Source organism: Sander vitreus, unplaced genomic scaffold (genome assembly GCF_031162955.1).
Source record: "Sander vitreus isolate 19-12246 unplaced genomic scaffold, sanVit1 ctg454_0, whole genome shotgun sequence".
In the NCBI taxonomy this organism is placed as follows: Eukaryota; Metazoa; Chordata; class Actinopteri; order Perciformes; family Percidae; genus Sander; species Sander vitreus.
This window is the reverse complement of record NW_027595564.1, coordinates 22501-40000: the sequence shown is the minus strand read 5'-3', so window position 1 is coordinate 40000 and position 17500 is coordinate 22501. Positions and strand designations below refer to the sequence as shown.

At 45.4% G+C, this 17500-nt stretch overlaps 1 protein-coding gene across 1 annotated transcript in view; it reads left to right on the top strand.

Moving 5' to 3' along the window:
• Window positions 1-17500, top strand: part of LOC144514114 (E3 ubiquitin-protein ligase RNF31) — a 26361-nt gene that overhangs the window by 2942 nt on the left and 5919 nt on the right. Inside the window, exons 3-11 of the mRNA XM_078245307.1 lie at window positions 1449-1514; window positions 1618-1784; window positions 2565-2709; window positions 2829-2957; window positions 7966-8129; window positions 10040-10222; window positions 10331-10501; window positions 10655-10753; window positions 11072-11161. Coding sequence (XP_078101433.1) covers window positions 1449-1514; window positions 1618-1784; window positions 2565-2709; window positions 2829-2957; window positions 7966-8129; window positions 10040-10222; window positions 10331-10501; window positions 10655-10753; window positions 11072-11161 — 1214 coding nt within the window. The remainder of the gene's footprint in view (window positions 1-1448; window positions 1515-1617; window positions 1785-2564; window positions 2710-2828; window positions 2958-7965; window positions 8130-10039; window positions 10223-10330; window positions 10502-10654; window positions 10754-11071; window positions 11162-17500) is intronic.

The following is a 17500-nucleotide window of genomic DNA, read 5'->3' as shown; positions in this document are numbered from 1 at the left end:
CAGTCGGACGGCTTCCCTGACCACCGGTGTCCACCACGGTGTTCGTGGGTTACCACCCCTTGAGGCACCTAAGACCCTAAGACCACAGCTCCTCGCCACAGCTTTGAACATTGTCCACTTGGGTTCAATGCCCCTACGTTCCCAATTTACCCGCACTACCCGTTTGGGCTTACCAGGTCTGTCCAGAGTCTTCCCCCACCCCCTGACCCAACTCACCACCAGATGGTGATAGGTTGACAGCTCCGCCCCTCTCTTCACCTGAGTGTCCAAAACATATGGCTTCAGATCAGATGAAACGATTATAAAATCGATCATTGACCTTTGGCCTAGGGTGCTCTGGTACCAAGTACACTTATGAGCATCCCTATGTTCGAACATGGTGTTCGTTTATAGACAATCCATGACTAGCACAGAAGTCAACAACAAACAACCACTCTGGTTTAGATCAGGGAGGCCGTTCCTCCCAATCACGCCTCTCCATGTGTCTCCATCATTGCCCACGTGCGCGTTGAAGTCCCCCAGCAGAACTATGGAGTCCCCCACTTGGACTCCATTCAAGGTCTCCAAGAAGGCCGAATACTTCGTTTGCACCAAACTCTTGTTTGGTGTATATGCACAAACAACAGTCAGAGTTTTCCCCCCCCCACAACCCGCAGGCGTAGGGAGGCAACCCTCTCGTCCACCGGGTTAAACTCCAACGTAGCGGCGCTCAGCCGGGGGCTTGTGAGTATCCCCACACCCGCCCGGCGCCTCACACCCTGGGCAACTCAAGAAGAAAAGAGTCCAACCCCTATCCAGGAGTATGGTTCCAGAACCAAGACTGTGCGTAGAAGTAAGCCCCACCAGATCTAACCGGTAGCGCTCCACCTCCCGCACAAGTTCCGGCTCCTTCCCCCACAGAGAGTTGACATTCCACGTCCCCAGAGCCAGCCTCTGCTGCCCGGGTCTGGTCCATCGAGGCCCCTGACCTTCACTGCCACCCATGTGGCAGCGCACCCGACCCCAGCGGTTCCTCCCACAGGTGGTGGGCCCATGGGCCCACGTAGCTTTTTTGGGCTGTGCCTGGCCGGGCTCCGTGGCAAACCCGGCCACCAGATGCTCGCTGACGAGCCCTCCATCTGGGCCTGGCTCCAGACGGGGGCCCCGGGCTTCCGTCGGGCAGGGTCACTCCATCTCTACCTCGGTCACTCATAGGGTTTTTGAACCATTCTTTGTCTGGCCCTTCACCTGAGACCACTTTGCCTTGGGAGACCCTACCAGGAGCACAAAGCTCCAGACAACACAGCCCTCAGGTTCATAGGGACACACAAACCTCTCCACCACGATAAGGTGATGGTTCCCGGAGAGGCAGGCATGTATGTATGTATGTATGTAGGTAGGTATGTATGTATGTATGTATGTCAGTGAGTCAGATGATTATGATTCATTTCTAAAATATGCTCCGACAGGTTTTCCGAACAAAGAGAAGAAGAAGCTGGTTTACCTGGCCGGGACACTTCCTGTTTCCTACGACGGTGAGACTCTTCTTCTGTGGTTATATATGCATATATATGTGTGTGTGTGTGTGTGTGTGTGTGTGTGTCAACCTCATATCCTGCTCTGGTTCTGTGTTAACAGGAAGTGAGTATAATATCCCAGTGTGCATCTGGCTGCATGAGACCCACCCAGCGTCCCGTCCTCGCTGCTTCGTGTGTCCATCCGTCTCCATGGTGATCAACCCGTCCTGCCGCTGCGTGGACGCCTCTGGGAACATCAGTCTGGACGCGCTCAGCACTTGGACGCACGTGAGCACGATTCCACACTTGGCCACACCTGGCGCTCGTTTGCTCTGGTCTGAGTCAGCTGATCAGTTGGTCACACCTGCAGACATCCAAGCAAACTAAAACGTGTGATTAAAGAGTGCTCACGCCACGCCGTGCTCACGCCACGCCGTGCTCACGCCACGCCATGCTGACGCAAATTCGGCAGCATGATTCCAAACAAAGTCAATGCAAAGACGCGCGCCAATAGACGCACACCAATAGACACGTGGCAATAGACGCACGCCAATAGACACACGCCAATAGACGCACGCCAATAGACACGTGGCAATAGACACACGCCAATAGACGCAAAGTCGCGGCACGCAACGTGAATGAAGCGAGGACGTATCACACCACATATTCTCTTGAAATCAAATATTTGAACTCAAGCGAGACATTTGTGTGTAGATGTGGAAAGGACCAGCAGCCAATCAGTGCTTAGAAAGGAGCAGTAGCCAATCAGTGTTAAGAAAGGGGTGTTCTCTGGGAGAAGTAACTGATGTCTCTGCTGTGTGTTGATGGAGCAGAGTCCTGATGGAACCAGACTCCATCCAGAAAACAAGCATTTTAAAAGTTGTTTGCTTGTCGTCTTGCAGACAGACCTGATAAATCATCAGTTCAGACTTTTTACGAATCACCATCATGATGTTGTTATTTGGGCTTACTTTTTATCCGTTTATTGCAATTAAAAAACGGCCCAATCTGTTCTTCAAGTCGCGCTGGTAAATAAATATAATAAAGTTGTATTGAACTTCCTGTCAGGGCGTCTCCAACCTGTTGCTGCTGGTGTCAGAGATGAGGCTGGTCTTCCAGAAGGACCCGCCCCTTTATGCCAGGTCACCGGCCAACGCCACACACCCTGCACAGGCCACGCCCCCTGGCGGTGTGCCGGTGTCTGGACAGAAAGGTAAACTTCCTGTTCTACCTTAGAGAGATAAACGTTAAGTTTAGCATTCTCGCTATGCTATGTATGGTAGCTGTTGTGTCTCCAAGTGTCCTGCTGAAGCCCCTCCCCCTCTGTTGCAGCCGGCCAATGGGAGCAGAGCAGCGAGACGAGGCGGTCGTACACTGAGGAGCTGCTGGGGATCGACTTCAGTTCTTCATCTTCATTTTCCTCCAACAACCCCTTCCTCTCCTCCTCCTCCTCCTCCTCAGGTCAGACACACAGGTCACATGGTACACAGGTCACATGACACACAGGTCACCTGACACACAGGTCGCTATATTGCAGGGAAAGTTTAAGGGTCATGTCATTAAGCACCTAATAGATACAGATGGTAGATGGATCATTCTTCTTGTAGACAAGACCAATTTCTGTTTGTTTTGGTTAATATCTATGCATCCAATAATAGACCAAACAATACAGTAGAATGTAAAAGGAATCACCTCTTAATGGTATTTCCTTCAGCTAAAGTCTTATGGGGTGGAGATTTGAATCCAGTAATGGATGAAAGGATGGATAGATGGCCTCCCAAAGGCAGAGCAACAAATGAATTAGGAAATATATGTAGTCGATTGGACCTGATTGACATCTGGAGACACAAACACCCAAACCAAAACATATACACTATGAATAATAAGGATAGATCTCAACAATCCTGCACAGACGTCTGGCTGGTCTCCTCAGACATGGAGAATAAGGTTGACTCAGTGATGATAGAACCACAGTTTTTACAGATCAGAAGGCTGTAACAATTAATGTCAATTTTGGGATGGTTAGACACAACCCTAACAAAGATTACTGGAAATGAAATGAATTACTTTTACAAAATAAAGAATTTAAAAAAGAAACCCAAACAATAATTGACAGATACTGGAGTCAAGCAAACTGAGGCTGTGTTTAGACGGAAACGATCTGAAGACAAAACGCAAAAGTGGTGTTACGTTCTCACTTTTTATTCCACGTCTAGACGAGTGTTTTGGGGGGGAGATCTGCGTGCATATGGTGACGCAAAAGTGTGTGAAATTCGATGTAGTTTGCACGGCAGGCAGCTAGGTGGCGCTGCTACACAACACCAGCAAGGCCGCCTACGTAGAACCTTCCTTCTACTTCTCTCCTCCAAACCGAAACATGTCGAAGCCAACAATAAAAGCTTGTCTGGACAGACGAGGAGGTGGAGTTGCACGTTTGTCTGATGATGACCAGCACAGTCGACCGTGATAAGCCCCAGCACAGCCCCCACGGGAGCACTACCAATATCCTGAGTCTCCAGCCCTTCAGCTGCTGCTTGAGAATGAGAGGCAGCGGGCAGAGGAGGCTGAAGCAGACCCTCCTCCACCCGCTGGCCACTGGCACTCGCTCTCTCTCTTTCTCTTCATCCATAATGTTGTATCCTACTCTGGCTGACATGAATATCCTACATATGGTCATCAAGCTATAACAACCTTATCCACATTGTGGAAATCATTTAAATATTGAGCCATCACATTGAACATCTTTTAGATAACAGGAGCCTATGATTTCTGTAGCCTACTCCGTAACAACAGACTACCTAAACGCCTTTTCCTCGTCTCTCTCCACACCGCTGTCTTCACACTTTTGAGTTTTGACCCATTAGACGGGAACCCGTGGAGCGTTTTTAAGATTTCCCCTCTGGAGGGTGGTTTCACGTTTTTGCGTTTTTAAGCCCCAAAAACACCGTCGCCGTATAAACGAAAGGCACATCCGATAAAATATTTTTTCGTTTTCACCCGCGAGCGTCATCGTGTAAACAGGGCCTAACTCAATATTTTTGGAGTCGTTGGGAATTAATGAAATATGAAATTAGGAATTTTGGCCTTATCTTTTGGGAAACGGATTGCTAAAGCAAAGAAAGAAAGAGAGTCCCAAATAATTACAAAAGCGATGACATTATCAGAGAAAATAAGTTTATCCAGAGAAGAAATGATTGAGCTATCATCTCTACAGCTTGAAGTGAAGGCCTGGTGGATTGAACAAGGTGAAACAGGCACTACATACTTTATCAGTTTGGAAAAGAGAAACTGTGAGTTGTCTTCCCTGTGTAAACTTCACATTAATAATCTAATATGCGAAGATGTAAAAGGTATTTCACAGTATGTGGCTGATTTCTATCAAAAGTTATATGCTGCTGATTGTGAAAATGAAAGAGATCTGGATATGTTTCTGGAAGATATGGGAAGGAACATTAAATGCGTTGATGATTAGTTTAACAGAAGTACAAAAATGCATTGACTGTCTCAAAGAAAAGAACTCATCAGCACCTTTTTTAGCGACTATGTTTGAAGAAGCCATAGGAAAAGGAGAACTACCTCCAACTCTTCGACAAGCTCGTATTAAATGGATTCCTAAACCAAAAAAAGATAAAGTGAGTATTGAGAGTTGGAGACCAATTAGTCTGTTAAATAATAAGATATTCGCCTTGGTCTTTGCTAAAAGCTTGAAATCAGGATTGGATGATATTATTGATGAAGAGCAGTCGGGATTCATGCCAGGGAGAAATATTTGTAATAACATACGATTAGTATTGGATATGATTGACTATGATGAATATATATCGGACAACAACTTTATTTTATTTGTGGATTTTTATAAGGCATTTGATACCATAAGTCACCGATTTATGTTTAAAGTTATGAAGTGTCTTGGATTTGGGAACCAAGTTCTGAAAGCTGTGGAAATGCTATATATATATATATATATATATATATATATATATATATATATATATATATATATATATATATATATATATATATATATATATAAGGGTTCAGTTCAACGCTATATATAAGGGTTCAGTATATATAAGGGTTCAGTAAGGGGTTCAATTCAACGCTATATATAAGGGCTGCAGCAGTTCAACGAAGTCAGCTGACAGTACGACTCCTAGATTAGATATTGGTCGTGGCGTAAGACAAGGGGGTCCACTTAGCCCCGTCTTATTCCTCCTTGTTACACAAATTATGGCTATACATCTTAAAAAAGGTCATTTCCTAGGTATAGTTGCCTTAGGCAGAGAATGTAAATGATCCCAACTAGCAGGTGATGCAACCATTTTTCTAGCCAATAGACATGAAGTGATGAAAGCAATTAGCTGTATTAAGGAATTGTCTGATGTGTCAGGTTTAAGAAAGTAAGTCTGTTTTACTACCACTTAAGGAATGTGAACTAACTGAAGTAGAGGAGTCCTGTGAAGAATATAATGACATACCTGGCTGTTGTCATTGATCAGAATGGAAACGTCGCAGTAACCTACATTTCAGTCCTATAAGGAGACCAGTTCTGAAAGCAGTGAATAAGTGGTTGATGAGGATCTTTCATTGAATGGTAGAGAGTTGTTATCTGGAGCTGAAGGAATATCAACGTCTGTCTATGTAGCAGCAGCATTAAGCATCCCTTCTGAAATATCCCAAAAAATGGATCAGATCTTATTCAACTTCATTTGGAGGAACAGAGTCATTACGTAAGAGAAGACTGTTGATCATTAGAAGACATGGTGGTCTACAGGTATTACCTCAGGAAATACTCAATAATACTTTCAAAGTCAAATGGTTAACTAACCTGATTGAAGAAAAGGACTGTATTTGGAATACTTTCCCTAAATATGTGTTTGGGTTAGTTGGAGTGGATTGATAGATTACCTGTGAAGTTATCACATGTTCATAAACAAGCTCTGCTGGCCTGGAAGTTAATTTACAAGCATCATTTTACGCCAACCAGTTACCACATTTGGAATAACAAGGATATTAAATATAAAAATAAATGTCTGTATTATGGGAATTGGGTTGCTAATGGTATTACTCCGTAATGAATTCCCCGTAGCTGTAATACCTCCTCTGAACTGTGTGGTGAGAGAGAGTTGATATATATGATCTCAGCACTAGATGGAGAAACTCCCACACGTTGGACCTTTAATGCTGCCGGGCAGTTACTGAAGTAGAATGAATCCTCTCCAAACTCCTGTCAGCAGTCCCACCAGGAGAATATACAGCAGGTGTTGATGCTGTGCTGAGGAGGGTGCTGCTACTTCTCAGAGGATCAGTACTGTCACAGTCCAATCTGTTTAGTAGGGGGATATTCCTTGGGGGGGGGGTGACATTACCAAGAATACATGGTGATGTAAACACATCAGGAGCTGTATCCAAGAGGTAGTACCTCTGCCCTCAGGGAGATTATTTAAGGCTTCAATCTACGGAGACATCAACTGGCAAATATCTGGTTAATGGGAGACTAATCCTGTCTTAATAACAAAGTAAAAGATGTTCATCTTAACATCTTACATGAAATATATCCAGTAAAAAGGACATTAAGGAGATTTGAACTTGATGTTGAGTATTCTTGTACTTTCTGTTCTTTCACTGTATGAATACTACAATATTTTGGGTAGATGTTCATCTTCTAAGACTGATCACTGGCCAATCAGTTCAGCTTAAGGATGAAGATATTTGTATTTGTTTTGAAGGCAGTGAGATGGACAAAGATGTTGTTTATTTAGTTTCCACATTAATTCCACATTCACAAGAAGAAATGGACTCCAAACCGAGCTTTGAACCCTTCCTTCATGAACTGCACCAATATCAGAGATATTAAACATAAGGAGGCATTAAGACTGAAAGTGTGTCTCACGTACCGGGGATACATTTGACTTAATATGTACTGCACTTTTCTACTTTATTTATTTTCTACATATATTTTTCTCTATATATGCACCTCTGGTATTGACTATTTATATATGTACATACTGGCGATGTACCTATGTTCTTGTGTACACAGGTCACATGGTACACAGGTCACATGGTACACAGGTCACATGACACACAGGTCACATGACATACAGGTCACATCGTACACAGGTCACATGGTACACAGGTCACATGACACACAGGTCACATGACATACAGGTCACATCGTACACAGGTCACATGGTACACAGGTCACATGACATACAGGTCACATCGTACACAGGTCACATGGTACACAGGTCACATGACACACAGGTCACATGACATACAGGTCACATCGTACACAGGTCACATGGTGCACAGGTCACATGACACACAGGTCACATGACACACAGGTCACATGGTACACAGGTCACATGGTACACAGGTTACATGACATACAGGTCACATGGTACACAGGTCACATGGTACACAGGTCACATGGTACAGAAAGTTGAGTTTTGTCTTTGTTTGGTTGTAGAAAGTTCAGATCCTCTCAGCAGCAGGATGGGAGCTCTGACGCTGAGAGCAGGCTCACCTGTACACACAGTCCAATCAGGAGCAGCCTCAGACAGACAGATGACCGTCCAATCAGGAGCAGCCTCAGACAGACAGATGACAGCAGCTAGAGCGGACCTCATGAAGGTGAGGAGGTTTCACTACGTCACCTGTCGGGGGTCTCTAACCCTTATTCTCCACCAGGTGCGTCTGTCCCCCCGCCAGCAATCACTGCCGTTCAGGTTAATGTTTGCTGTTGTCTCCTCTACAACACCATGGCAACGACACCACCAATCCTTTTTATCAGTGAGGTACGGTGAGGTACGGTGTGGTACGGTGTGGTACGGTGTGGTGAGGTACGGTACGGTGTGGTACAGTGTGGTACAGTACGGTGAGGTACGGTGTGGTACGGTGAGGTACGGTGTGGTACGGTAAGGTACGGTGTGGTACGGTATGGTGAGGTACGGTACGGTGTGGTACAGTGTGGTACAGTACGGTGAGGTACGGTGTGGTACGGTGAGGTACGGTGTGGTAAGGTGAGGTATGGTGTGGTACGGTATGGTGAGGTACGGTGAGGTACGGTACGGTGTGGTACAGTGTGGTACAGTACGGTGTGGTACGGTGAGGTACGGTGTGGTACGGTAAGGTACGGTAAGGTACGGTGAGGTACGGTACAGTGAGGTACGGTGTGGTACGGTACGGTGTGGTACGATGTGGTACAGTACGGTGAGGTACGGTACGGTGAGGTACCGTGTGGTAACGTGAGGTACGGTAAGGTACGGTGAGGTACGGTGAGGTACGGTACGGTGACATACGGTACGGTGAGGTACGGTACGGTGAGGTACAGTGAGGTACGGTACCGTGAGGTACGGTGTGGTACGGTGTGATACGGTGAGGTACGGTGAGTTACTTTGAGGTACGGTGTGGTACAGTGAGGTACGGTACGGTGAGGTACGCTGTGGTACGATGAGGTATGGTACGGTGAGATACGGTATGGTGAGTTACTTTGAGGTACAGTGATGTACGGTACGGTGAGGTACGGTGTGGTACGGTACGGTGAGGTACGGTGATGTACGGTACGGTGAGGTACGGTGATGTACGGTACGGTGAGGTACGGTGAAGTACGGTGTGGTATGGTATGGTGAGGTACGGTACGGTGTGGTACAGTACGGTGTGGTACGGTGAGGTGTGGTACGGTAAGGTACGGTGTGGTACGGTGAGGTACGGTAAGGTACGGTGAGGTACGGTGTGGTAAGGTGAGGTACGGTGTGGTACGGTGAGGTACGGTGTGGTGCGGTACGGTGTGGTACAGTGCGGTGTGGTACGGTACGGTGAGGTATGGTGTGGTACGGTAAGGTACGGTGGGGTACAGTGAGGTACGGTGAGGTGCGGTGTGGTACCGTGTGGTACCGTGAGGTACGGTAAGGTACGGTGAGGTACGGTACGGTGACATACGAGTGCGGTGAGGTGCGGTGAGTGCGGTGCGGTGAGGTACAGTGGCGTGCGGTACCGTGAGGTACGGTGTGATACGGTGAGGTACGGTGAGTTACTTTGAGGTACGGTGTGGTACAGTGAGTGCGGTACTGTGAGGTACGCTGTGGTACGATGAGGTACGGTATGGTGAGTTACTTTGAGGTACGGTGAGGTACGGCTGTGGTACGGTGTGGTACGTGTGACGGTGTGGTACGGTACGGTGAGGTACGGTACGGTGAGGTACGGTGAAGTACGGTGAGGTACGGTACGGTGAGGTACAGTGATGCGGTATGGTGAGGTACGGTGAAGTACGGTACGGTGAGGTACGGTACGGTGAGGTACGGTGTGGTACGGTACGGTGAGGTACGGTGAAGTACGGTACGGTGAGGTACGGTGAAGTACGGTACGGTGAGGTACGGTGTGGTACGGTACGGTGAGGTACGGTGAAGTACGGTACGGTGAGGTACGGTGATGTACGGTACGGTGAGGTACGGTGTGGTACGGTACGGTGAGGTACGGTGATGTACGGTACGGTGAGGTACGGTGTTTTCAGTTTCTCTGTCTTGGTCCTCTTCCTCCCTCAGATGGCGGCGGGTCTTCCTCCTGACAAGGCGGCCATCTTTCTGTCTCTGGTCACCCTGGAGGGGCGGGACTTCAGCCCCGATGATGTCATGGAGGCCGTCAGACTCAACAGAGATTTCCCAGCAGCCCTCAGGTTCCTGTCTCACTGCTGCCCGCTCTGCCAGGACCAGGTGTCCTTCAGCAAGGTCGGTCTGTCTGTCTGTCTGTCTGTCTGTCTGCCTGTCTCTCTCTCTATCTGTCTGCCTGTCTGTCATCACCATGTGTTTCTTCTTCTCTGGCTGTATTCCCTGCAGATCATCACCATGACTCACTGCTCCTGTTTCCTGTGTCAGACGTGTTTTAAGACCTTCTTCTCTGCGGCCATTAAAGAGCGCAGCATTGATCAGCTGGTCTGTCCTCAGTGTGGCCGGCCGGAGGTCAAAGGTCACACAGGGATGGAGTACTTCAACCTGCTGGACACTCAGGTACGCTCACCTGCTCAGGTACACAAATTATTATTATTATTATTATTATTATTATTATAATAATAATAATAATAATAATAATAATAATGATAATAATAACTATATGTATGTGTGTGTGTGTGTGTGTGTCTGTGTGTGTGTCTGTGTGTGTAGATCCGTCACTTCCTGTCTCCTGAGATCCATGAACTGTTCCAGAGGAAACTCCGAGACCGAGCGCTGCAGGAGATGCCAAACTTCCGCTGGTGTGCTCACGTAAGAAACCCTCCGGGTCACAAATTATTTTCATATATATATATATATATATATATATATACACACACGTATATACTGTACATATATATATATATATATATACACGTATATACTGTACATATAGTTCTGTTTATAATAATAAAAAAGAACGCAAAATCAAAGTCACGATGAAAAACTGGAATAATCGCTCAGCCGTACTGTCTAGTCAGGCAGCCGGTTACTACCCAAATATGGTCAGGTTTTATTTCAACTTGTGTGTGTGTGTGTGTGTGTGTGTGTGTGTGTGTGTCTGTGTGTGTGTGTGCGTGTGTGTTTCAGTGTTCGTTCGGCATGCTTCATGAAGCGGACCGGTTGAGAATGGACTGTCCCAGCTGCAACAAGAGTACCTGCTGTCAGTGCAGATCAGCTGTAAGAGACACACACACACACACACACACACACACACACACACATAGACACACAGACACACACACAGACACACACACATACAGACACACACATACAGACACACACACAGACACACACACACAGACACACACACAGACACACACACATACAGACACACACACATAGACACACACACACACACACACACAAACACACTCAGACACACACACAGACACACACATACACACACAGACACACACAGTGTAGCAGGCAGAGGCGGGGGGAGAGATATACCCGTTTCTTTTCGGGAGACAGTTTAAATTATGCCATAGCCATTAGATTTAGTATTTCGTTCATATTTTTTGGTGTATTTGTTTTCTGATTTCTTAGTTTCAGTCGGTATGATAAATGAACAGTTGTACATAAAGTGGTAACATGCTGACATGTTATGTAGACTAGAGGGGAGACACCAACCTTTATGATTTGAATTGCTAATTCCCATCTCCCTGGGCAGACAGAGCACGACAATAATATAGAAATGATCACGATCACGAACACCTAGGACACACCAGTGCATACAGGGGGGCAAAACAGTATTTAGTCAGCCACCAAAAGTTCTCCCACTTAACAAGATGAGAGAGGCCTGTAATCTTCATCATAGCTACACTTCAACTATGAGAGACAAAACTGAGAAAAATAATCCAGAAAAATCACATTGTAGGATTTTTTAATGAATTTATTTGCAAATTATGGTGGAAAATAAGTATTTGGTCAATAACAAAAGTTCATCTCAATACTTTGTTATATACCCTTTGTTGGCAATGACAGAGGTCAAACGTTTCCTGTAAGTCTTCACAAGGTTTTCACACACTGTTGCTGGTATTTTGGCCCATTCCTCCATGCAGATCTCCTCTAGAGCAGTGATGTTTTGGGGCTGTCGCTGGGCAACACGGACTTTCAACTCCCTCCAAAGATTTTCTATGGGGTTGAGATCTGGAGACTGGCTAGGCCACTCCAGGACCTTGAAATGCTTCTTACGAAGCCACTCCTTCGTTGCCCGGGCGGTGTGTTTGGGATCAGTGTCATGCTGAAAGACCCAGCCACGTTTCATCTTCAATGCCCTTGCTGATGGAAGGAGGTGAGACTCAAAATCTCACGATACATGGCCCCATTCATTCTTTCCTTTACACGGATCAGTCGTCCCTGGTCCCTTTGCAGAAAAACAGCCCCAAAGCATGATGTTTCCACCCCCCATGCTTCACAGTAGGTATGGTGTTCTTCGGATGCAACTCAGCATTCTTTCCCCTCCAAACACAACAAGTTGAGTTTTTACCAAAAAGTTCTATTTTGGTTTCATCTGACCATATGACGTTCTCCCAATCCTCTTCTGGATCATCCAAATGCTCTCTAGCAAACTCCAGACGGGCCTGGACATGTACTGGCTTAAGCAGGTGGACACGTCTGTCACTGCAGGATTTGAGTCCCTGGCGGCGTAGTGTGTTACTGATGGTAGCCTTTGTTACTTTGGTCCCAGCTCTCTGCAGGTCATTCACTAGGTCCCCCCCGTGTGGTTCTGGGATTTTTTGCTCACCGTTCTTGTGATCATTTTGACCCCACGGGGTGAGATCTTGCGTGGAGCCCCAGATCGAGGGAGATTATTAGTGGTCTTGTATGTCTTCCATTTTCTTATAATTTCTCCCACAGTTGATTTCTTCACACCAACCTGCTTACCTGTTGCAGATTCAGTCTTCCCAGCCTGCTGCAGGTCTACAATGTTGTTTCTGGTGTCCTTTGACAGCTCTTTGGTCTTGGCCATAGTGGAGTTTGGAGTGTGACTGTTTGAGGTTGTGGACAGGTGTCTTTTATACTGATAACAAGTTCAAACAGGTGCCATTAATACAGGTAATGAGTGGAGGACAGAGGAGCCTCTTAAAGAAGAAGTTACAGGTCTGTGAGAGCCAGAAATCTTGCTTGTTTGCAGGTGACCAAATACTTATTTTCCCGAGGAATTTGCAAATAAATTCATTAATCATCCTACAATGTGATTTTCTGGATTGTTTTCCTCATTTTGTCTCTCATAGTTGAAGTGTAGCTATGATGAAGATTACAGGCCTCTCTCATCTTGTTAAGTGGGAGAACTTTTGGTGGCTGACTAAATACTTTTTGTCCCACTGTGTGCCTCCTTATTTTTTTTTATTTAAACTGACTTAAACTTATACACTAATAATAGTAGGGATCGCGTTCCACTCTTTTGAATAAGTTAGGGGTGTTTGAGCTAAACCATAAACAATTAAATTAAAGCTCAATAAGTTTTATTTCTCAATATTATTGCAATAGTTGTAACATTTTGAGGTTTTCTTGTTTTAAGGCGAGACACGGCAGGCAAAAACATCGGTTTTTTTTCACTGGTCAATTTTGAGATTTTGGGCTATTTGTCTTCAATAACACGTCTTCTTTCAGACTTGTGGTGAAGAAAAGTCACAAATACACCTTTAGGTCTTTATTTTACTACACTTTGTCTGTTTGCGTCTGTAGATTTCTCCTACATTCAACAACAGCTGGCGATCGCTGTCATCACACGTACCGTTGGAAAGCTCCCTCTCTCCTGTACAATGCTGTCAGATCCCAATATGGTCATTTCCTTTTTATCAGCAACCAATTGTGAAAGTAAAAGGGGGGATTTAACTCTAAATGCGCAATCTCATTGGCTGATGCCAATTTCTGACAACGTGATTCGTTCAGAATCATCACGTGGTATGCTTTGACGTTTCCTGGTTTGGTTTTACTTTCCGTGGGACTTTTGAGTGAATGAATGAAAATGACTTCACGTCAATCATCGAAAAGAGTACAGCAGTTGTCACTTGCAAGGGGGAAAAGGAAAATGAATGATGGATTACCCGGTGAAATGCCCTCGGGAAGCACATCTGAGCGTAAGCTGTCGATGGGAAACCGGGGGGGTGGTTTAGATATAAGCCAATCTATACATCTATACCAATCTAACAGTGGCTGCTTGTTCATGTTACGCGATTGAATGAGTTGATTGGTGATTTAATTTGTCCTTATTGTGGTATGTCAGGGCTAAAAATGAATATAGATCCACAGAATCCTGGGTTCTGTAGCAGTTTACTGCTCGAGTGCTGTCTGTGTAAAGATGACAAGTACAGCAGGAGCGTGTACATGTCTACGCGACTTCGAGATGAGTCCAGGAACGATGTCGCATTTGATGTGAATGTGGGATTGGTCCTCTTGGCACACGAGTTAGGATTGGGATATGCAGCTCTCAGAAAAATCAGCAAGGTGTTGGGGCTCCCTGGCCTTCACCTTAAAACTTATCAGAGGCACGGCAAGAGAGTGACAGGTAGGCTGTGGAAACAGGGTTGTGTCAGAAAAGCAGTCTGTAGAATGTCTAATGTCAGAAATAGCCCAATACGTGTGGCTGTTACCACCTTGTAACATATTATAACATTACTGTAACAATAGTTGTTTTGTATGGATGGAATAAGGATGTATTTATAAGAATAGAATAAAGTGCCATCTCATTCATTATGTTGTGTTGCAGTGGTCAGTTTTACTTTTACAGTACAGATTGTTGTGTACTGTATCTTTAAAAACAAAACAAATGAACAGTTATTGATACAATACACATTTCATTTTAGCGGCAGAAATTGAGAGGGGTCTGGAGTCACTTCACAGGACCAGGGAGCAGGTCAGGCAGGCCTATGCGGAGATTGATGCAGATGTGGCAGAGTTGCTGAGAGAGAATGCAGATGCAGTCATAAATATCAGTGTGTCTTTTGATGGCATTTGGCAGAAAAGAGGGTTCACATCACACTATGGGATCGGGGTGTGCATCGATATTTTTACAGGACTGGTGATCGACTTTGAGGTTGTATCCTCCTATTGCCCTTAAAGAAGCTGCCAGGCATGAAGGAAAGATTACAGATGAGGAAATTGACAGCTGGAGAGAAACACATGACTGTGCACAAAATTGTAGGGGCTCAAGCAAGGCTATGGAGCAGGAGGCAGCGAAGAGGATGTGGGCCAGGTCCGTGAGTCGCCACCAGCTGAAATACATTCAGATGCTGTCAGATGGAGACAGTGCTGCATTCAGGGAGGTGGTATCTCTCAACCCTGGGCATGAGGTAGAGAAATTAGAATGTATCAACCATGCCCATAAGCGTATGGGCACGGCACTACGCAAATTAAGTGCTGAACGCAATTTGGGGGGAAGGGTCTGGGAAAATTAACGGCCAAAAAATGTAAAACATTACAAAATTATTACAGGGGGCAATTGTAAATAACCAGGGTTCCCTAGACAAAATGAAGAATGAGATCTGGGCTGGTCTCCTCCACAGCATGTCCTGTGACAACGTCCCCTTGCACACCAGGTGCAACCTGTCCTGGTGTTGGTATAGGAGAGCGGAGGAAAATGGAGAAACTCCAGAGAGCCACAGGCTCCATGCAGGAAACCTGTGGTCTCGGGAGGTGGGCCAGAAGCTGATCCCTGTGTACCACCGCATGTCAAGTGACAGCCTGCTGCAGCGCATGCAGCATGGTGGCACTCAAAATGTGAATGAGTGCCTCAACTCTGTCATATGGGCTCGCTGTCCAAAAACAGTATTTGTGGGTAAGAGTAGGGTTGAGGCAGCCGCAAGTATGGCCATTTCAACTTTTAATGAGGGGGCCTCTGCCATGCTTGCCATCATGGATAAGCTTTGGCTGGAAAGCACTGTCGTTACCGTCACCACCATCAGGGAAACAGACATGCTGTGGATCACAAAAGCCATCCAGTCTGAGAGTGCAAAATGTTGCAGAAAGACTCTGAGCACAGCTAAAAAGCTGAAAAGGCATCAGGAAGAGAGGGCTGAGGGGCCTGCATATGGAGCAGGCATGGAGAGCTAGGCTTTCAACCCTCAGGGTGAACTGTGTGTCCCGATGGACATAGAAGACTAGAGTTGCAGTTCTGATGATACGTTTGTGTCTGTGTTTGTGGTTCTCTGTGGTTAGTTGAAGGTCTTATTTGGCACTGTTGTTTTATTCAGTTGTCATTGTTCATGGTCTACATGGTGTTCATGGTTATAAACAATTACTTGGCCAGTTGTTTTGCTTGTTAGCAATGTTTTCATATAGAAATGTGTGGAATTTTACAATATAAATCTTTAAAGCCCGTTTTCTCAAAATGACTTTTCTCTCATACTCCAAGTCTGAAATCTCCACTTCAGTAGCATCTATATCCACCAACCTTTCCAGTCCTGTACTTAGATATATTAGGAAGACATTTACAGAGGGATTAGTAAATATATTATTCATAGCCTGATTTATATAACATTTTATTCTAAAAAACATGGTGAAAATCAATTATTTAAGGCTATTGACAGTATATTCTGCTTTACAGGATAACAATAGTAGATATCCATAAATCCCTCAGTAATTGTTTTCCCATCTAATATGTGAACACAATGAAAAAATAATTTTGAACCTGGCTTCATCCAATACGCAGATTTTGTTTTTTTAAATATATGCCAATCAGCGCATATTTAATTAGATAATGATAATTTGCATATTTAAACATTAAATTACAGAAAACTTACAATAGATGTTTTTCTCATATTAATGTAAGTAATCAACGGAGAGTTTCATGGTGATATCTGCTAGTTAAAAATGTGTCCCTATTCACCTGTAGTGTCTCGCCTTAATACAAAGTGGTTATATTGTTGTGGTTTGTATTTCTAGCTGTTATTTCGGAGCCCTGCAGGCAGCCTCTGTGTGGGGGGGGTTCACCACTAACAGGAAGGAGGCATCGTCTCGAACTCTTAACAGTGTTTTCTGTGCTTGTGAACTTACGAGTTCATTCTTCCAAGAACAACCAGAACGTTCTCCCCAGAACACAAGTCTGTTCTTTGCATTCTTGAGATTGAGAAACACCCCTGGTGTGTCTGTGCAGGTAAAGACCAGGTGTGTCTGTGCAGGTAAAGACCAGGTGTGTCTGTGCAGGTAAAGACCAGGTGTGTCTGTGCAGGTAAAGACCAGGTGTGTCTGTGCAGGTAAAGACCAGGTGTGACTGTGCAGGTAAAGACCAGGTGTGTCTGTGCAGGTAAAGACCAGGTGTGTCTGTGCAGGTAAAGACCAGGTGTGTCTGTGCAGGTAAAGACCAGTTTTGACTGTGCAGGTAAAGACCAGGTGTGTCTGTGCAGGTAAAGACCAGGTGTGTCTGTGCAGGTAAAGACCAGGTGTGTCTGTGCAGGTAAAGACCAGGTGTGTCTGTGCAGGTAAAGACCAGGTGTGTCTGTGCAGGTAAAGACCAGGTGTGTCTGTGCAGGTAAAGACCAGGTGTGTCTGTGCAGGTAAAGACCAGGTGTG